Source organism: Chlorocebus sabaeus, chromosome 7 (assembly GCF_047675955.1).
Source record: "Chlorocebus sabaeus isolate Y175 chromosome 7, mChlSab1.0.hap1, whole genome shotgun sequence".
NCBI classification, from domain to species: Eukaryota; Metazoa; Chordata; class Mammalia; order Primates; family Cercopithecidae; genus Chlorocebus; species Chlorocebus sabaeus.
The window spans coordinates 118,937,508-118,959,851 of NC_132910.1; the positions used below are offsets into that span (position 1 = coordinate 118,937,508).

A 22,344-nucleotide genomic window follows, 5' to 3' on the forward strand; every position below is an offset into this window, starting at 1 on the left:
ATCCATTAAGTTGTGAAGAAGAAAAAAGAAATCTGTGCCATTTTTTCTGTTGCACCTCAAATGGTAAAAGTTTTGGTCACAGTGTTTGATAAGTGCTTAGTTAAGATAGAAGGTGGAAGGCATAAATAGAAAATATTTTCCAGGTGATGGAAACATGTTGCACCTGAAAGCATTGAATCTGTATGAAGACTTCAGCAAGGCATCCTCCAAAACGAGTGACAATGACCAATTTTCTTCAAATATAGGATGGTTAAACAAATTTGAGAATAGGTTTGGACTGAAAAGTATAAAAAACACTGAAGAGGGCCAGGCGCAGTAGCTCATGCTTGTAATCCCAGCAATTTGAAAAGCCAAGGTGGGCGGATCATGAGGTCAAGAGATCGATGATCCTGGCCAACATGCCAACATGGTGAAATCCCATCTCTAGTAAAAATATAAAAATGAGTTGGGCATGGTGGCGTGTGCATGTAGTTCCAGCTACTCGGGAGGCTGAGGCAGCAGAATCGCTTGAAGCCAGGAGGCGGAGGTTGCAGTGAGCCAAGATCATGCCACTGCACTCCAGTCTGGTCCCGACAGAGCGAGGCTCCATCTCAAAAACAAAACAAAACAAAACAAAAAACTACTGACTGAAGAGGCTCCATCTGCCAATGAAGAAGCTGCTGTCACATTTCTGGCAGAGTTGAAGAAGTTGGTTAGAAAGAAAGGATACCATCCAAAGCAAGGTTTTAATTGTGATGAAACCAGGCTCTTCTGCAAGAAGATGCCCAATAGAACCTATATTCTTAAAAGTCCAAAGGAGGCACCAAGACATAAAACATGGAAGGATAGATTAACACTGGTACGAGGTGGCAACGCTGCAGTGCATATAATAAAGACAGGCGTAGCATGCAGAATGAAGAAGCCATACACTCTCAAAAACAGAAGCAAACATTATCTGCTTGTGTTCTGGCAACATAATCAGAAAGTGAATGACAGTCAACATTTTTATGGAAAGGTTCTACCAATGCTTCTTCCCAGAAGTGAAAAAATACTTGAAAGAGGAAAGCTTGGAATACTAGACAATGCACCTAGCCATCCCAAATCTGTTTTTGTTGAAAATGAAAATATTGAGATTGTATTTTTACCTCCAAATACAAACTCACTGCTTCAGTGCCTTGATTATGGCATCATTCAGTTTGTCAAAGCCACATACACCTGCCTGGTGTTTGATTACATTCAATCAGCAACTGATGCAGACCCCAATCTGAACATGATAAGGTGCTGGAAATTATTCATTATTGCTGACGCAATAACACTCTCCAAAGATGCAATGGATTAATTAAACCAAAAAACTAGAAATGCCTGCTGGAAGAATGTATGGAGTGAAGTCCTGAGTGATTTTCAAGACTTCTTGGGGATCAATGGAGAAGTTAGGAAAATAATTCATGCAGCAAGACTAATTGATAGAGAGAGATCTGCCAACGTGTTTGATAAAGAAGTGAAACAACATATTGAAGTTCATTAGGAAATATTAACAAATGAGGAAATGGAAGAACTTATTGAGTCATCTAGAGAGGAAGATGAAGAAGAACCTGAAGCAGAACCTGAATTTGCTGGTGTTTCAAATTACATAGATATTAAAAGAAAAAATATGGAACACAATTCTCAGATAGAATACAGCATTAAAGTCACCCATAAAATCACAAAAGAATTGCAACCTTCACAGAAACACTTTGATAAGTTAAAGAGTGACAACCGTGGCCAGGCACAATGGCTCATGCCTGTAATCCCAGCACTTTGGGAGGCTGTGGTGGGTGGATTGCAAAGTCAGGAGTTCAAGACCAGCCTGGCCAATATGGTGAAACCTCGTCTCTACTAAAAATTAGCTGGGCATGGTGGCATGCACCTGTAGTCCCAGCTACTCGAAAGGTTGAGGCAGAAGAATTGCTTGAATCCGGGAGGCGGAGGTTGCAGTGAGCCGAGATGGTGCCACTGTACTCCAGCCTGGGTGACAGAGTGAGACTCCATCCCCCCTCCAAAGAAAAAAAAAATGACAACAGTTACTGCTAATGTTATTCTTCTAAAAGACTTCAGCAAAACTCTTTCAACCATGGAGGACCCCAATCATCAATATCATCTGCTCCTAACATCAGTCATTCACTCCCTCATGGCTTAATGATGCAAGGATCGCCTGAAGCAGACGATCCTCCTTCTGTTTTATCATCAGAAGGTCAACAATAGAGTTCATCATTCACCTCACTTCACCTCATCATGTAGCCATTTTACCATCTCACATTCTCACAAGGAGAAAAGGAGTGAGTATAGTACAATAAGGTATTTTGAAGAAGAGAGACCATATTTACACAACTTTTATTATAGTATATTGTTGTAATTATTCTCTTATTATTAGTTATTGTTATTAATCTCTTACTGTACCTAATTTAGAAATTAAAGTTTATCATACATATGTATGCACAGGAAAAAACAGTATACATGGCATTTGGTACTATCCACAGTTTCAGGCAACCATTGTGGGTCTTAGAACATATTAAAGGTAATAATACATAAAATAAGATAGTGCATGTAAGTCTTCTAACACAAATTTCCAGTTAATAAATGGCAACTATCATTATTACATTTGTATTAATTCTCCAACTCACCGAAATAAGAAAACAGAATCACATACCTTCTTCACTTCGGCAATGTTCTTTCCAGGCTTTCAAGCAAGCAGTTAATCCCACCATTTCAACCCGAAGTTTCACAGAGCTACTTTTACAGGATTTCAAAAAGTCTTCCAGGTTTTTTATTCCAGAGTATAAATTCTCTTTCATTTGCTCTTCAATAGAAAATGACAAAGCATTCCACTTTTGCTCTTCCTTTTGTTCTTCCTTGGCAAATAACCTTTTCTTATTCTCTCTAGTAATTATTTCAGCCTTGGTCTCCTGCCCCAAAGGGAAAAAAAAAAAAAAAAAAGCATCTCTTAAAATAAGCTGAAAATATTCCAAGATAAGAGGTCATGAGTGAGACAATAGTAAGGGTGTATTGATGACTTTGATCATCATCCCATTCTGAGTAGATGTGAAAAACTTCTTTTTTTTCTTTTGGAAATTAAGCCTGTGTTAATTTATAACTTATGACAATTTAATTTAGGGAGTATAAAGGCTCTCTGTAGATAATTTTCTAGATTTGTGAGTGGTATGGTTAATAAATAAAAGAGTAAATGCTGCTGGGCATGGTGGCTGACACCTGTAATCCCAGCATTTTGGGAGGCTGAGGCTGGCGGATCACCTGAAACCAAGTGTTTCAGACCAGCCTGGCCAACATAGTGAAACCTCTTATCTACTAAAAATACAAAAATTAGCTGGGCGTGGTGGCACACTCCTGTAGTCCCAGTTACTTGGGAGGCTGAGGCATGAGAATCCCTTGAACCCGGGAGGCAGAGGTAGCTGTGAGCCGAGACTGGGCCACTGCACTCCAGTCTAGGCAATGGAGCAGGACTCCGTCTCAGGAAAAAAAAAAAAAAAAAAAAGAAGAAGAGTTAATGTCACAAAATCAGAGACAAGAGGCCACCTCTCTTTTCATGTCTCCATGCTATGATATCTACTGCTCCCTCTGGAATCGCCTGTCCTCTTCCATTCTTCCCACATCACCTCCCTATTCTCTACTTGTTTAATATATTTCCTCCCTGAAGCTTTCCCTGACTCTCCCAAGTCTAAGTCATGTATTCTTCCTCTGCTCAGACATCTATTGAAGCACTCATTAGCACAAACTGTAGTTGTAATTTCATTTGCCATTCCTCCTCTCTTGATTGAGATCCTGAGACAGGAATGTGCCTTTGTTGTCTGTATGTCTCAAGCACAAAGCATTTAATCCATAATGTTTGATGAGTGAATAAGGAAAGAGGAAGAAGAGGAGTGGATAAGAGGAACACCACAAATACAACTGATTTTCTCTTCCTCAATAAGCGCTTCCAATTAACTTAAACATAGTATGGGCCCACTTTTACCATGCTTTTACCAACCTGACTCATTAATCTACAAAGACAAATTAGAGAATTGTTGTATTAGCAAGAGGATTCCAACACATCTTCCACTCTGTTAGTCATGAAATTAATCTGTAAATGCCTGCCTATAATGAAGTCAATTTTAGTTGTCATCACTCTCTAAATTAGAAACAAATCCTTCTAATCAATAATATTTGAGCTTTCCCAGTGTTTATCTTCCTAATTTGCTGTGTTGGGCCAATTTAGCATGGTTCTGTCTCAATAGTACAAGGGTTACCTTTGACCCTTTGTCATGTAGATTTTTCTATTTTCATACATTGTATTATGTGACAAGAATTTCTGCAAATTTACCATTTCATAACATCTCTCAAAACAACAACAACAAATGTAACTGAAAAGCAGTAGCTTTTTGTCACCCAAAAATAAAAAAGTAAATGTTCAATTAAATAGTCTCACTGACAATACAATTGGCTACAAAAAGGAAAAGGAGGAGAGAAACAATGATAACATAGTTGGGCTCAGAGAGGCTTCTCTTTGGCTCTTAAAACAAAAGATGGGACAGCCCAACTGCTTAAACTTTTGAAGCAGTTGAAGAATAGAGCCTTCACAGAACGTCTGAGAACCTTTTAGAGTAATTTGTGATTATTTTTTGATGTTATCTTGAGTAGAAAATACAAGCCCTTGAACTGATGAACTATCTGTCTCTTGGAGTTCTGAAATGTCCACTGAAGGCTTGACAAAGAGATGCACATTTTCCTGATCTTGCCAAAATGTTCACAAAAGTAATTATTCAGAAGTGAGAATAAAAGTATTTTTTGAGGTCTTTATATGTTTCATTCCTGATAACTTCACCATGTTTATTTCAATTTGTTAAGGTAGATATGTGACAAATATCTTTATTTGTGATTGGTTTTGTTAAGTTGGTACTTTCTCTAATATATTAAAACCTTTCATCTCAAGAGAAACTTTTTGTGAAAATAAATGCCATTACCAAATCCCCAACTTTGAGGCCCACAGAAAGATACTAAAGCCTGACGACTTTTCCATTTGTTTAAGATGGAAACCTTTATGAACTGTCTCTAAAGTCAAATAATCAGAAAATTCTGTTTTAATATAAAAATATCTGTACTTAGACATTAATGTTGCAGGAATTATCAACTGATAATTTTAGATCATAAACTATTAGTATTATTATTCCAGAAATAGATTGGAACTTTTCTTATTTACTCCTTGTATTCCATTCCACAGTTATGTCTCCTGGGAAAAGAGTAGAAAAACGACATCCCAAGAAAGAAAAAGGTAAGGTTGCAGGAGTCCAACCCACACAGAAAGAGGAAATGGAGAGTTCTAACCTTCCACTCACAAAATGTGGTGGACTGATCAATCATTTAAATACTTTGGAAAAGTGTAAATACTCTTTATAATTTAGAAAAAAGTAGACAAACATTTCATATCTATTTTTACTACCTATATGAAAAAGATTTTCACTGTCATTAACTAATGAACAACTATATTTTTAATGTTAGTTTAAAATTTCTAAACTCAAAACTTTAGTCACTTAATTATTCTTCAAATAGATACATACGTTATGTATAGAATACCATTACAACTTTTTAATGCAGGTTAGGCTTTTTCAGCAAGAGGTAAAAGAATAAGTAATCATATATAAAAATACATGCATATATATATACACACACACACATATATATATATAAAGAAAAAGCATTATATAAAAAGAAACCACCAAAGGGATAACAAATATCAACTTGAGAAAAGAAAAAGAAATTTTTTTTAATTTGATAGAACGTATAGAACTTACGTGTGCCTTTTTGCTCTTGGGCCCACTAAAATCCTTCTTTGACTTAATAGTTTGAGTCACGATGATTTTCGAAGAGACTGTTTCTAATGAATTCCCATAAAACCGTTGGAAAAGATGATACTTTTGCACAGATCTAAGAACACGAGGGTCTCTAGATTTTTCTGAAAAAGAAAAGACTTAAAATGTAACTTTATTATAGTTTTTCAATAGCATTCTCATCAATCCTTCATATTATCCCACATCCACTAGTTAAATTAGTGGAAAAGTAATTTAATCTTATTATCTTTCTTAAAGAGAGAATGTAAAATCAAGTTATCTATGGATAATAATTCTTTCTCTTATTCAAAGGGTGGAAGTGACAAAACACACTTTTATGGTCTACCTCCTAAATCAGGTATCAGAGTGCAACAAAAAAAATGACAGATTCCAGGCATTACGTATGTCCTCTGCCCTGTGAATTAGTTTAAGAAGGAGGTAGAGGCAGAGGCAAGAAGACAACTATCTAAGATATTCTGGCTTCTTGCATCACTGGATAGAAAAAATCCTTACTCCAGACCATAGCCACAGAGCCAGAGCCCAGAGCATGGCAGCTGCAATGGTAAAATCTCATAACGTAAGAAGTCCCAGTAATCAAGGTATGCCTTACCCTCTTACCTCCATAATACTCACAGAAATGAAATAACTAAGATAATTTTTCTATGTCTGTAAATATATACATCAAACCAAACCACTCTGAAGCATGTTAATGGTTCATCTAAAGTATCCCCCCAACACCTTGGTCATTTTTTACATACCCAGGCTAATAAGTACTTCATACGAGCATACTTGATATGCCTACTCCTAGGTTATTCTCAGAGTAAGTTTTGTCAATTCTAAGGGGGCTGGGAGTAAGCATAGGGATACAGAAAGTTGAGATGAAGACAACATCCTAAATTCAGTCTCTGTTGATCCACTGTTAGCAGTTTCATGGGCCTCCTTTTGTAGTTTCAACCACCCTGAGCATGAAGGCAGATAGAATGCTGGTGCTTATTACATGCAGCCAATTGGGTTGTATGAAACAGTTAAAATTGCTTGAAATACTATGGTCTCAATATATTTGACACCAAGGAATACATACATTGCTTAAACTACAAACCATCTTTCCTTAAAACAACTTCTAGCACTTCCTCCTAAAACACATACATATCTACATGCATATGACTATCAACGAAGAAAAAGAGAATTTTTCATTACCATCTTTCCCAATGCACATCTGAATATCTTGTAGACTATTTTTATTCAAAAAAATTTAATTTGTGTCTCATGATATGATAATTTTCCACTATAAAACAAAAGGCAGAGAGTAAAGTAGATTTAAATTTATTTCATTAGAGTCACAGAGCTCACCATCAAACTGACACTTGGACCTGTCATAATCATCACTCAGGGGTTTATGAGAATGCCAGTGCACAAGTTCATCAAATTCCTTTTGTTTAACCAGTGAAGTAACAATAGGATCATCACTGCGAGACAAAAAAAAAAAAAAAAAAAGCATATTTTAAATTGCACACTTCTAAATATAACATAGCACAGATTTTATTTTATAATATTTTTGAAAATCATAGCTCCCCTTCTTCTTTCTGCAATATGATGTGGGGTGGTAGAATCCAAAGAGAAGTTTATTAGAGGTTTAATAAATCAAAATCTACTCCATGTCTCTGACAGTCTCATCAATATCAATTAATATGCATTCATTAATTCATTAATTTAAAATATGCAGCTGTAGTGACTTATTCTAAAATTAAAAACTATACAGATTTTTACATAGTAATGGCCAAAAGGCATTGAAAATTTTGATTTTAAATTCATTATGTATTACAAACACATACTACATGTAATGTACTCTAATCATCTGCATTTCAAATAATCCTTGTTGAGTAACTCATGTATTCCATACAAGTATTTATTGAGGCACAGTTTTGGTCTTATACCTCTTTAGAAAAGGCAAATCTTTCAAAATATCTCCAGCAAATTTATCAACCACAAAAGATGACATTGGAATAAAACCCAAATTGGGCACCATTTCATTGGCGCTGTCTGTAAACAAACAAACAAAAAAAAAACTGAGACTAGGTCAAATGTAAAACTTTCAGACAGGAATATTACATATTAGTTTCTAAAACTCACATTAAAAACATTTTACATTAATCTTATTTACATGTATCAAGTTCAGCCCTTCTCATAAAGTTTTTCCCACAGTAAAACACTTTGGAACACAGTAGAGTATAAAGAATTAGACAGCATTTTGGCATATATGTGGATATGCATGGGGGATGGGTGGGTGAATGGATGCGTGGATGGGTGGATGGATAGATGCATGGATGGGTAAGTAGACAGATGATATATGGATAAATCAGGTAGGTAGATGGAAAGAAGGAAGGGAGGGAGGGAGGGAGGGAGGGAGGGAGGAAGGAAGGAAGGAAGGAAGGAAGGAAGGAAGGAAGGAAGGAAGGAAGGAAGGAAGGAAGGAAGAGAGGAAGGAAGGGAGGGAGGAAGGGAGGAAGGAAGGAAGGGAGGAAGGGAGGAAGGAAGGAAGGGAGGAAGGAAGGAAGGAAGGAGAAGCAAAGAATGAAAGAAAGAAAGAGAAAGAAAGGAGGGAGGTAGGGAGGGAAGGAGGAAGGAGGAAAGATGGAAGGAAAGAAGAAGGGAAGGAGAAAGAAGGAAGGAAGGAAGGAAAGCAAGCAAGCAAAGCAAAGAAAGAGAGAGAAAGGCAGGCAAGCACGCAGGGAGGGAAGGAGGGAGGGAGGGAGGAAGGAAGGAAGATAAAGAAAAATATCCATGTCTTTTATTTTCAAATGTGAATTCCTTTTATTATTCCTTATTATAAGACAAAGAGTTTGACGATGGAAGCCTCAGAGATTATATATCTATATACATATACATACACATATATATAGATTTTCATGAAATGAAATAAAAAAGAAGTAGGGAAAATACAGATGGTAATGAAATTATTTGATATGATTACAGTATTCTTTTGGGTCCTCTTTGATTTTATACACACACACACACACACACACACACGAGATAGATAGATAGATAGATAGATAGATAGATAGATAGACAGATAGATATTACATATCATGTATATGATGATAATAGACAAATGAATGACTTTGTATTCTATTGAATGTCTGGTTCATGATTCCAGGTAAACCACCATTGCTCTGCCTGGGATCCTCCTGGTGCTCCCTGTGCCTGTGTCTGTTCGGATCCTTTCTTATTTAAGCCCCTGCAACTTGCTGCTTAAAAGAGGCGGAGAGCCCATGTGGCCTTCTCTAAATTTTTCAGCCCCTAGGATGTTTTGAGCTTAGCTATAATGATACAAAAAGATGTTTGGTGTCTCTTACTCAGCATCTCAAGTGCTTTACACAAACAGATTTTTCTGTTGAGCTATAACTGCCATATTGCTAGAAATGGAAGTCACATATGTTTGCCTGTGTTTTTTAATTGAAACAATATTAATTATAAGCAAAATGTAAATCTTCATAATTATAGTCATAGCATACCACTCCAAGGATATAAGAATAAAGGTAATTTATTTTTATTATTAAAATTCAAGTGCCAGAAAATTATTTATACTTGCAGCATTGAATTAGTGGTATTTCCTAAACATTTTCAGAGGAATAATGTTTTCATTTCAGATTAATTGAGAAATTTATTACCTTTGATTGGTGATGGTTTCTTTTCAAGAAAACGAAATTTTGTTGTTCTCAGAGGAAATGGCTGTCCAACCTTAAAGTCTCTGACCAACTTTGATACGGTATTCCAGAGATATTCATAATCTTTCATAATGGTATCTCCCAAATTCAAATGTAGGCCTACATAACAATTAAAAACACTAAATAGTAGAAGCCATCCACACCCATACAAAGAATCATTAGTCACATTTTGAGTAAATTCATGGAATTCTGAAATACTTTCCACATAGTGAAATTTTTGGTGACTTCCACACTGGACATAAATGAAAATGGTCACTAGTGTTGACTACGAGATACAGATCGTAAAGTTTATCTTGTTTTTCATTTTAATAACTAAGTTACTTTGTAAGTATATTATCTCACAAAATGCATCGTGAACATTTAACTTCTCTTTAAGGTAATAAAAATGTTATGCCACACATAACTTTACAACCAACAAAACAGAATAAAAACTTTAATTTTTGAGAGATGAGAAAATTGGTAAAGGATTGTTAAGTTTATATGCAGTTAATTCATTACAATGATTACAATATGAAGGAACCACATCACAGCTTCAATAATGTTCAATCAGACAGAGTTCTGTCCAAATATGTTTTTGTTTTGTATCGTTTGGTTTTACTATTAGGAAACATCAGAAACCTTACCCTAAGAAAAGATTTTAAAGAAAGAAAAACAAATTACATATAAAAACATACAAATTAGCCTTATCTTTTAGAAAAAAATTAAATTTCCTAAATATCTCAATAGTAGTGAAATAATTAAACTAATTAAATTTTATGAAGAAATATGCGCACATTTAAATGAAAAGTTCGACTTTTGAAATTAACTGAAAATGCTGGACACACAAACATATATTTTCTCCTGAAATACTTTCAATGTAATATTAAGTGAAAAACATATTTTAAAATACAGCATTCCCTCTGACTGTAACTAAAATATTACATACATATGTGAACAAAGATGAAAATAATTGCTATGTTATATGTTGGAAGTACAGAAAAATTATTTTGTAGTTTTAAATTCCTTATAAAGTTTATCTGTGGATGCAAGTATAATGATTAATATACTGAGATGGTACCTTTTACATTTTCATTTTCATAGTAAAAAGCAATATTCTTCAACAAAAGCTCATCACTTAAGTCAGAAAGGTGAATTAAATTCAGATTCCAAAATTCAAAAGTATGTATATTTCTTAAGATGAAATATTCACACCATTTTTTCTGAAAATTGAAAAGAAAACTAAATTATTGGCAATATTCATATTAGCAATAAACTATAGGGTTCATATGCTTTTGAACTGAAAGGCAGTGGGCAGGGTCATTCCAATTCTTGTTAATGTAAGCCCATTCAGGCTGGGTAATGGTGAATGCTTTACACCTTAAGGAATTAAAGCATAAAATAAAATAAAAACTGATCCAAAAATGCATTTTGTATAGTTATTTATCCTGAATCAAGGAAATCTGCATTTGACTCTTAAAATAGTATTTTTCTCACACTGTTACCCACAGATAGAATCCCAAAGCTACAGAAATACTTCTGCTTTGAAATGTGCTTCTGTTCTTTATTTAGATTTTAATATATTCAGTTTTAACTTTTAGGTCAAAAGAGCATTTTAAAAAAATGTGTTTGAGTGTTCAGGAAACTAGAAGATGCTGAATCCTTCAAACTTTTAAGATTGCCATCCACCTACCTGGTTGGTCTCCATGCTTCAAGATTCAGAGTAAACCTCATGGAACGATCCCTTCCACGATTAGATTAGTTGCTTTCTCAAGAGGCCTCAAAAAATGTCAAAAATTTCTTTTATTGTGAAAAGATTAGGGGCTACATGAAATTACACTTCAGGCTACAGAGTGTTACCAAAAATCAGGCATGGAGTATGGGAAAGGCAGGAAGGATGGCTGACTATGGGCTGATCAGCTGTTACTCCATAGGGCAAATATTTGGAAGCTAGACAGAGTGAAGTCAGATCTCAACTTGATCATTCATTAGCTGTGCTCATGGACCACATAGCTGAGTTCAAGTTTTTCCTTTGCAAAATGAGGACACAAGAGGATCATTGTTATGTCTAATTAAAAACTAATGTTTTCTGTTAGCTAAAAGTATAACCTAGACCTTAGTCTCTTAATTATGATCAACTGTGAGCTCTGTTTCATTAAAATCAATGTATTTTCAGTCCTCAACCTATTACAGTCTTCTATAGCAGCTGATACTATTAACCACATCCACCTTTTGAACTGCCCAGTTCCTTTGACCTTCAGGAAAACCCATTCTCCTTGATTTTATTCCCATTTATCTAAGTAGTTCCTTCTCGGTGTATTTTGCCAGTGTCTCAACCCATAATTAAGTGTTTAATATTGGAATATTTGAGCTCCCTGTCCTCAGCTCTCTTACCATATCTCTCTTCCAAAATAATTTCATGTCTTAGCAGAGCCTCAATTAACATCCATAGAGTAATGATTCCTAAACCTTATCTCCAGCCCATTCCACCCTTCTAAGTCCAAACCATTATTTCAAATTGTTTACTAGATATCTCCATGTGGACATTTCTTTGGCACTTTAAACCTGATATTTCCAAAAAAGAAACTCATGATCCTTCCCCACTAACATGCCCTTCATACAATGGCAGCATCCCCACAAATGCTGAAGCCAGGGGTCTAGGAATTATTTGACTCTTTCCTTTCCCTCATTCCCCACACTCAAACACTAAACTTGTCATTCTTCACCTTAAATAACTTTTAAAATTGCCCACTGCTATTCATCCCTACTTACCTCTCGCTGGTCCCTAACACCATCTACACTTACATGACTGAGGTAATAGCCACCTAATTTCCCCAGATCCCCAGTTTTGCCTCTCCAATGCACTCTCTGCATTGTAAGCCAGGGAAAGTTTTTGCAAATGCAAGTGCCACTCATCTATTTGAAACCATCCAGTGGATCCTCATTGTGCTTCTATCAAGTTACATCTCCATTTTCTTAACAGGGCCTACAGAATCCTATGTGACTTGTCTCTTACCTGCCTCTTCAGCTTCATCACTTTCCCATATTTTTCCTACCCCTGCTATGATAGATGTATCTCAGTTCCTCGGTTATGCCATCCTCAGGATAATTACACATGCTGCTTCATGCCCTAGAATCCAGTTTCATCTTCTCTCCATCCTGCTAACTCCTTCTCTTCCTCCAGGACTTGGGTCACTTCATTTCCCTTCATTTCTTTTTTTTTTCTTTTTCTTTCTTTTTTTTGGAGACGGAGTCTCACTCTGTCTCCCAGACTGGAGTGCAGTGGTGCAATCTCCGCTCACTGCAACCTCCGCCTCCCGGGTACACGCCATTCTCCTGCCTCAGCCTCCTGAGTAACTGGGACTACAGGTGCCCGCCACCATGCCTGGCTAACTTTTTTTTTGTATATTTTTAGTAGAGATGGGGTTTCACCATGTTAGCCAGGATGGTCTCAATCTCCTGACCTTGTGATCCACCCACCTCAGCCTCCCAAAGTGTTGGGATTACAGGCGTGAGCCACTGTGCCCCGCCTCTCTTTCTTTCTTAAGAAGAACCATTGTTTTCAGACTACATTGGATCTTGTTATTATCAGATTATAAAACATTCTAAGGTTCTGTCCTTATAATTACTTTTAAAATTTAGTATCTGTCTTCTCTGGAAAATGTAGCTGTATGAAGGGGTTGGAGTGGGAAGGGTAAATATGTTTTTATTTTTCTCACTCTATCCCAGTGATTAGCACAATGCACTAAATGTTTGTGGACTGGCTTCCTACTTAATTGGTCATAAAACACTTTCGTTGAACATTTTCAGTATATGTATCATGATCCTTAAAAAAAGTTCGTGCCAATTGTTCCTTTAATCCCATTTCTAGCTCTCAAGCCAAAATCAATAACCCCAAATTAAAGAAAAAGGCTTATATACAAAGAGAATAACAGCATCTATAATATAACCATCAAAGTCTTCTAAATATTCCATAATAGAGAAATGGGTAAGTAAACCATGGTGCTAAAGGATAACTAGTAGCCATTAAAAAATGATCCTAATATTGTGAAAGAAAATAGAAAAACATGAAGGAAAAAAATATATAGGTATATATAGAGAGCTCCAATATAAGAAACAATAAAACATCAGAAAAATATATGCATTTAAAATAAAAAGAATAAACCAAAATGTTAACAGTTATCCGCATTGATTAAAGTGGTGGTCCTCCAGGGAAGTTTTTCTTCTGTTTTTGCTTCTAGTTTCCTAAAGTTTCCAAATTGTCTCTAAATATTCTCTATAACAGTTGAAAGTAATAAACTACTACATTGATTTCTTCAGTTCCTCTTAAACCACCGTGATCACCAACCATCAACTATGGTTGATAACACAAAAATCTGATCTTGGCAGAGATTTAATGAAGGAAAAACAGAGAGGCTTCTTCCTTAGGTTAGATCTATATTATGCTATTTGTTAGTTCTCCTGGAAAGTGATTGATGTAGCCAATTAAACTTTCATAGCCCTCAGGGGGCTAACAGTAGTCCCAAAAAAGGGAATTTTGGAAGTTACCGCAGTTTTTACCTACCAAACATTCAAAACACAAAAATAGCAAACTAATAAGGAATACATTTACCATTTGTAATAAAGGCTTCATGTCCTTAGCCCAATGGGAAGTGACGACTCTAGCACAAGCTCTTTGAGAAAGAGGCAGATGGAGTAGAAAAACCACAGTGAGACAGTGCAGTTTACACAAATCTTCCATCTCCTGCAGGGTTAAGCAGTTACTGTTCACCTGAATAAAATAAAGAAGGTAAGCCAGAGAACAGCAGGATGTGACACTGCATAATAAGCATGTAGGACCACAGAAGCTGGCAGCCACCTTGCTGTGCAGAAATCATGAATTATTCCTTTTTTTTTTTTTTTTTTTTTTGACAGAGTTTTGCTTTTTCACCCAGGCTGGAGTGAAGTGGCTCAATCTCAGCTTATGGCAACCTCCGACTCCAGGTTCAAGTGATTCTCCTGCCTCAGCCTCCCGAGTAGCTGGGATTACAGGTACCTGCCACCACGCCCAGCCACTTTTTGTATTTTTAGTAAAGGCGGGGTTTCACCATGGCCAGGCTGGTCTCGAACTCCTGACCTCAGGTAACCTACCCGCCTGGGCCTCCCAAAGTGCTAGGATCACTGGTGTGAGCCACTGTGCACAGCTGAATCATTACATTTTTCATTCTACATTTTTTAACTTTCCTTTTCTTTACAACATAAACTCTACTGCATTTATACAGATGTGAGGTAAGGGGAACAGGAAGCTGCCAGCTGAATAGCAGTTAAAATAAAACATTTTTCCGGATTTTTAGTTAAGCCGAACTCTACGTGAGCTGATCGAGCAACTAATGAAGTTGTATTTTCACAGGCCTCTACCTTGATGGAGTCACACATTAAATGCTCTATTCCATCCAAGGCATCATATTTTAAATGTAATATTGAAAATGACCAGGGCGAGGACACCAGGATGGTAATATATCTGAAAAATCTGCCCTGCGAGAACACAGGTAAAGAAGTGGACACATCTGACATCATGGGACAAGAACGTCATAGCTATCTTCAAACATTTGCAGGGCTGTCAACAAAGCAAGTGTAAGATTTCATCAGGGCACCTCCAGAAGGCCAAATAGAGTCTAATCATTAGAAATTCCAGAGAGGCAGATTTGACTTAGTATCATCTTTGTGAGTGTGATTTAAAATACTATGTCTAGTTATGAAAAAATGTTTCACTAAAAATATATTCAGTCTGATAATTGGAAAAACAATTATAAGGATGCTAAGTAAAAGATAATGAGCCCTGAACATTTCTGAAATGTTCAGAAACTTCATTTCTCTTTAATATAAATCTTTAGCCAAGAAGCCCACAGCAGGTGGATTGTATACAGAATAGTATGTATACACATGCGTCTGAGTGTGTGTGTATGTGTATGTGTAAACATGCACGTCCATAAGCACATATACGTAGAGACAACTGTATATTGAGGGAAAGAATCCAGACTGGCCAACAGATTCTTAATGGACCCTATTGGCCATAAAGAAAGTTGAAAACTTTAGTATCTCTCCAGCTAGGATGATGCTAAGACACTACAGTAGGAATGTTCTTTTAAAAGACAGTTTGGGGCCGGGCACAGTGGCTCACACCTGTAATCCCAGCACTCTGGGAGGTCAAGGTGGGTGGATCACAAGGTCAGGAGATCGAGACCATCCTGGCTAACACGGTGAAACCCCATCTCTACTAAAAATACAAAAAAATTAGCCGGGCGTGGTGGTGGGCGCCTGTAAGTTCCAGCTACTCGGGAGGCTGAGGCAGGAGAATGGCGTGAACCCGGGAGGCAGAGCTTGCAGTGAGCCGAGATCGAGCCACTGCACTCCAGCCTAGGCGACAGAGCGAGACTCAGTCTCAAAAAAAAAAAAAAAAAAAAAAAAAAAAAAAAGGCAGTTTGATTCTGTAGATCCTGCACAAGATGGACCTGAGTTCAATCCACATTGCTTTTTAGTACCTTTGGTTTGAAAAACGTTACCTGGACTATTTGAACTTCAGTGTTCTCGTAGGTGGAATGGGCGTACTAATGCCTTTCTCGCAATGCTGTTGTGAGGATTAATGGCACAATGCATACAAAAAGCCCAAAACACAGTAGCATATTACGCCTCCGCCAAGTGCTAATACCCTGTCTTGTTTCGTTTTCTTTTGGATGATTTAGACTAAGTATATACTAAGTGAAACATCCACATAGTAAAACATTAAATCATTTAATGGCACAATAAGTGTTTCCTGATAGACACAAGTTTCAGTTTTATTTTTTGAAGTTTATATAAATAAGAGAAAAACATGAAGTACCAAATAGAGGAAATGAAAGATACAAATCAACAAAATTTCAAAAGTGGAGAGAAATAGTATTTCTCAGTAAAGTTATAACAACCACACCTGTTGGATCTCAGTTTCCTGACCAGAGGAGGGCTCTCTGTTTCCTAAAAAGCGATGGTACATTCTCAAGGATAATGAGCATGAAGTAACACAAAAGACACGCCGAATGTCAGATCCTTCCGGCCAGACTTGTGTAAGCATAGATACAGTCTTGTGTGCCTGTCAAAGAAAAAAATCTTGTAACGTGTCATGCTATTTAGAAAAATATTTTTATTCGTAAGTGATCTTACTAGTGGGTACTACTAGGCTTAACACATGTGTGACAAAATAATCTGTACAACAAACCCCCATGACCCAAGTTTATCTCCACAAAAATCCTATACAGGTACCCCTGAACTTAAAATAAAGTTAAAAAAAAAGAAATGATAAAATTTTTCTGAGATGAAAGGAAACCTGTGTACATAGAATAAAAGAGCTCACTGTATAATGAGAGAAACAATGAAATTAGATCCTCATACCATATACAAAAAGCATCTCAAAATGGATTAAAGACTTAAATACAAGACTTGAAAGCATAAAACTACTAGAAGAAAGCATACGAGGAAAGCTCCACAACATTGATCTGGGCAATGATATTTTGGATACGGCCACAAAAGCACAGGCAACAAAAGCAAAAATAGCCAAATGGGATAGTATCAAAATAAACATCTTCTGCACAACAAATGAAACAGAGGCAGTCCACAGATTTTGCAAACCATACATTTATTTATTTATTTATTTATTTATTTATTTATTTATTTAGAGACGGGGTCTCACTCTATCACCCAGACTGGAGTGTAGTGGCCCGATCTCAGCTCACTGCAATCTCTGCCTCCCAGGCTCAAGCGATTCTCCTGCCTCAGCCTCCCAAGTAGCTAGGATTACAGGCACGTGCCGCTACCACCCAGCTAATGTTTGTATTTTCAGTATAGACGGGGTTTCACCATGTCAGCCTAGCTGGTCTCAAACTCCTCACCTCAAATGATCCACCCACCTAGGCCTCCCAAAGTGCTGGGATTACAGGTATGAGCCACTGTACCCAGCCAAACCATACATTTAATGAGGAGTTAAGATCTAAAGTATAGAAACCACTCAAACTCAATAGTAAGAAAACAAATGATCCAATTTAAAAATAGACAAAGGACCTGGACAGACATTACTAAAAACACACAAACAAACAAAAAACCAAATGGCCAATAGGTACATGAAAGATACGCTCAGTGCTACTAATTATTCCAATCATGAGGCAAGTGCAAATTACAACTACAATGAGATATCACCTCACATCTGTCAGAAGGGCTTTAATCAAAAAGATGCGAGATAACAAGTGTCAGAGAGGAAGCAGAGAAAAAAGAACTCTAATACATTGCTGGTAGGAATGTAAATCAATATAGCCATTATGGAAAACGGTATGAAACTTCCTCAAAAAACTAAAATTAGAACTACCATACGACCCAGTAATCCCATGTCTGAGTACGTATCCAAAGGAACTGAAATTAGTATGGTTAAAGCAAACTAAGTATGGCTTGAGAAGGACTTCATACTTCATATTTGAATCCTTGTGGATAAATTGCAATGTAACTTAATAGGTAGACAAGATTGAGAACCTAGTTTAGGAGTACGTTCCTGTAACAATCACTGTCTTGGCCGATCCAAGCAGCCATACTTCAACCACTCATACAGTGCTGAGCATTCAAATTGTGTTGAAATAAGGCAAATGCAGAGCTGTAACCAATCCAGCTGTTCTGTACCTCACTTCCAATTCCTGTATGTCACTTTATATTTTTTGTCTATAAGTTTCTTCTGACCACGAGGCACCCTGGAGTCTCTCTGAATCTGCTGTGATTCTGGGGCTGCCTGATATGTGAATCGTTCATTGCTCAATTAAACTCCTTTAAATTTAATTCAGCTGAAGTTTTTCTTGTAACAGTATGTTGAAGGGATATCTGCACTCCCATGTTCATTGACACATTGTTCACAAAATCAAGACATGGATTAACCTAAGTGTTTATCAACAGATGAACGGACAGTGAAAACGAAGTATATATACACAATGGAATACTATTGAACATTTAAAATGGGGAGAAATCCTGCCATTTTCAACAACATGAATGAAACAACATGAATTATGCTAGGTGAAATAAGCCAAGACAAAGAGCCAAATACCAAATGATCTCACTTACATGTAGAATCTAACAAAGTTGAACTCATAGAGATAGAGAAGAGAAACTCTTCTCTTCAGGGGGTGAGGGGAGAAATGGAGACTTGCTGATCCAAGGGTACAAACTTTCAGATAAAAAAGAGGAATGGGATTTGAGATCTATTATACAGCAGGATGACTACAACCAATAATAATGTCATATATCTCAAAATAAGTGCATAAATTTCAAATGTCTTACAATGAGAAATGATAGGTAAGCAAGGTGATGGATATGTTAATTAGCTCCATGTAATCATGTCATATTGTATACATATATCAAAACAAAACATTGTACTTCATAAATAGTTACGATATGTCAATCAAAAAAATTTTTTTTAATTTAAAATTTTTAAAAAGAATGGAGACTATTTGAAAGATAGGAACTACCTAAGGGGACAATTTTCTGAAAGCAGCTTTGGGAAAGAAAAGGAAGCTTTAAAAAAAGGAAGAAGTATCCTTCGGCAACTAAGTGGCGAAAGGGTAAAAGAAAACAAAGAAGAATTTGAGGGTTCTGCAAGTCAGAAGAAAAGCAGATAATCTGAAGATTCAAAACCACTCGCCCACTACCAAAACAAATAAACGAACAAACTAACAAAAACCCCACTAACATGCCTGGACTCTGACAAGCTAGCAGAAAAAGATAACATTAAATTAAATTATATTAAATTAAATTAATTGGATTGGATTAAATTGAAGTATCTTGTAACAAACCTCAATATCATTAAAACAAAAGGAAAGTACATAGAGAGTTATTGCAAAAAATAATAGCAGGAAAAAATTCACACAAATTGTGTGAAAAAATCTCATCATTACCTCTGAAAGTAATAATAAAAACAGCAACCATAAAGCAGAAGAAATCTCTAAGTCTACATTCTAAATATGGATATACTCAAACAAGCATGAGATCATACAAAAAATGATCTTTTTTTTTTTTTTTTTTTGAGACAGAGTCACACTCTGTTGCCAGGCTGCAGTGCATTGGCGTAATCTGGGCCCACTGGAACCTCCACCTCCTGGGTTCAGCAATCTCAGCTCACTGCAACCTCCACCTCCCAGTTTCAAGCGATTCTCCTGCCTCAGCCTCCCGAGTAGCTGGGACTACAGGTGTGCACCACCATGCCCAGCTAATTCTTGTATTTTTAGTAGAGACGGGGTTTCACCATGTTGGCGAGAATGGTCTCGATCTCTTGACCTTGTGATCCACCTGCCTCAGCCTCCCAAAGTGCTGGGATTACAGGCATGAGCCACTGCGCCCAGCCAAAAAATGATCTTTGTTCAGCAACTGATAAACAAAAACAGCATTGGAAAGAAAGACAGACAGACAGACAGACAGAAAGAAAGAAAGACAATAAATAATTAATTCAGCAAAATAATCTTAGAAAAATGCAAAGTTATCCAGAAATAAAGAATAAGTTACAAGATGCCCAAAGGAGAATAAACTCAATAAAATTTAATGAAGAAAGGTAGGAAAACAACCAAATGACATAAAATAAAAACCAAAAAAGGTCAGAAAAATAATAGGGGAAATGAAAGACAGAAAAATATTTTTATCATTACACATCTTTTCAACAACAAAACTGGGCCAGGCACGGTGGCTATAATCCCAGCACTCTGGGAGGCTGGAGCCAGGAGCCCGAGACCAGCCTGGGCAACATGACAAAAACTCACTTCTAACAAAAATTAGACAGGTGTGGTGGCGCAGGCCTGTAGTTCCAGCTACTCGGGAGGCTGAGGTGGAAGAATCGCTTGAATCAGGGAGGCAGGGAGGTTGCTAAGATTACGTCACTGCACTGTAGCTTGGGCAACAGAGCAAGACTCTGTCTCAATGAAAAATAATAAATAATAAAATGATAGTAATAATGATAATTTGATAATAATAAAATTAATATTTTTAAAATAATAATCCAAGAAAACCCACTATACACAATAAATGAGTGCTAGAGGATACTGAGAAAAACTAAAACCTCAGAAACCACATAGTGAAAGGTAAAATAAGGAAACAGAGAATTGAGATTATTCTTTTTATAAAAATGGTACAGCCCAAAGGTAATTACCATAACGAAACATGTAAAACAGACCAAAGTTTAAAATTGTTTAAAAGAAATAACAAAGAATACACATCTCATAATTAAAGAAACTTAACAAACACACTGGAATATAAATGCCTATAACATATTATAGAATCAAGACCAAACGTATCAGTCATATCAGTAAATGTAAGACTTACCTATAAAAGAAAAAAATAATTTCAACTTGGACCGCATTCCATATATAAGACACACAACTAAAACAAAGTGATTCAGAAAGACTAAAAATAAAGGAATGGACATAATTCTACCCGGTAAATGGAAACAAAAAGAGAGCAGAGGTTAGTATCTTTATATTGGGCTAAGTAGAATTCAAACTCAAAAGCATTACATGTGAAAAAGAAAAGCAGTCTTATTCTAAAAGCCATAATCTATAATGAAAAGATATCCCTTATGAAAAATTATCCAACATATAGCATAGCAACCAACTTTGTGAAAAAAAAATGACAAAAGATAAACTCTATAGAGAAACTCACCTATAATAACAAATTTTAATACACAAGAGAGACAGTTGGACAAAAAAAAAAATAAGGGATAAAAGACTTAAACCACCATAATGAACAGAGTAAACCTTATAAATCAAACTACATTGTGGTGATAGGGAATCTTCATTTGTCTTAAATGTCCCCAGCACATCCATAAAAATTAATTATATGTTAACATCTTCCTAATACAATAAAGGCAGTGGGAAAAACAAGAAATTTTAAAAATTATGAATGTAGCCGGATGCGGTGGCTCATGCCTGTAATCCCAGCACTTTGGGAGGCCAAGGTGGGCACATCACGAGGTCAAGAGATTGAGACCATCCTGGCCAGCTTGGTGAAATCCTGTCTCTACTAAAAATACAAAAATTAGCTGGGCGTGGTGATACGAGCCTGTAGTCCCAGCTACGCGGGAGGCTGAGGCAGGAGAATCACTTGAACCTAGGAGGCGGAGGCTGCAGTGAACCGAGATTGTGCCACTGCACTCTGTCCTGGTGACAGAGCGAGACTGTCTCAAAAAAAAAAAAAAAAAAAAAAAAAAAAAAAAAAAAAAGAAAGAAAAAAAAATCACAAACATGCTTTAATCTGGAACTTAAAAACATTTCTATTCAGTCAAACTTGAGTGAAAGGAAATACAAACTGAAATTACAGAATTTTTTTTAATGATAAAAACAATTTATAGCATAATCTATGGGATATATTTAAAGCAGTGATTCAGAGGAAAGTTTATTTCACTAAATATGTTTAACAATAAAAATAAACAAATTTTTAAAATGAGTAAGTTCCCAGCCCCCCAAAAAATCTAAAAAGAAACAGCAACATAAAAAACAAAAAAAGTAAAAGATGAAAGCAAGCACATAATAAACTAAAAAATCAATAGATCTCATTAATAAATCAAAATTCTTGGTTTTAAATAACTTAAAAACAGACAAACCACTAGCTAACTTGATCAGAAAAAAAAACAAGAGAACTCACAAAAACACAAAATAAAAATTAAAAGGGAAAGTAATTATTGAAACAGAAGATAAATCACAAAAGCCTACTTCACAAAGTTCAATGCAAATACACTTGAAAACTTAAGTGAAATCGATAATTTTGACAGAAGAATAAAT

At 36.2% G+C, this 22,344-nt stretch overlaps 1 protein-coding gene across 3 annotated transcripts in view; it reads right to left on the reverse strand.

The window, feature by feature from the left end:
• Nucleotides 1-22,344, reverse strand: part of DDX60 (DExD/H-box helicase 60) — a 115,433-nt gene that overhangs the window by 73,595 nt on the left and 19,494 nt on the right. For all 3 annotated transcript variants that reach the window (XM_073017710.1, XM_008000220.3, XM_008000223.3), the window contains exons 7-14: nt 16,485-16,643; nt 14,151-14,309; nt 10,620-10,761; nt 9,506-9,661; nt 7,772-7,877; nt 7,188-7,303; nt 5,802-5,962; nt 2,666-2,921 (exon numbers count right to left, since the gene is read on the reverse strand). In XM_073017710.1, the coding sequence (XP_072873811.1) occupies nt 2,666-2,921; nt 5,802-5,962; nt 7,188-7,303; nt 7,772-7,877; nt 9,506-9,661; nt 10,620-10,761; nt 14,151-14,309; nt 16,485-16,643 (1,255 nt within the window). The remainder of the gene's footprint in view (nt 1-2,665; nt 2,922-5,801; nt 5,963-7,187; nt 7,304-7,771; nt 7,878-9,505; nt 9,662-10,619; nt 10,762-14,150; nt 14,310-16,484; nt 16,644-22,344) is intronic.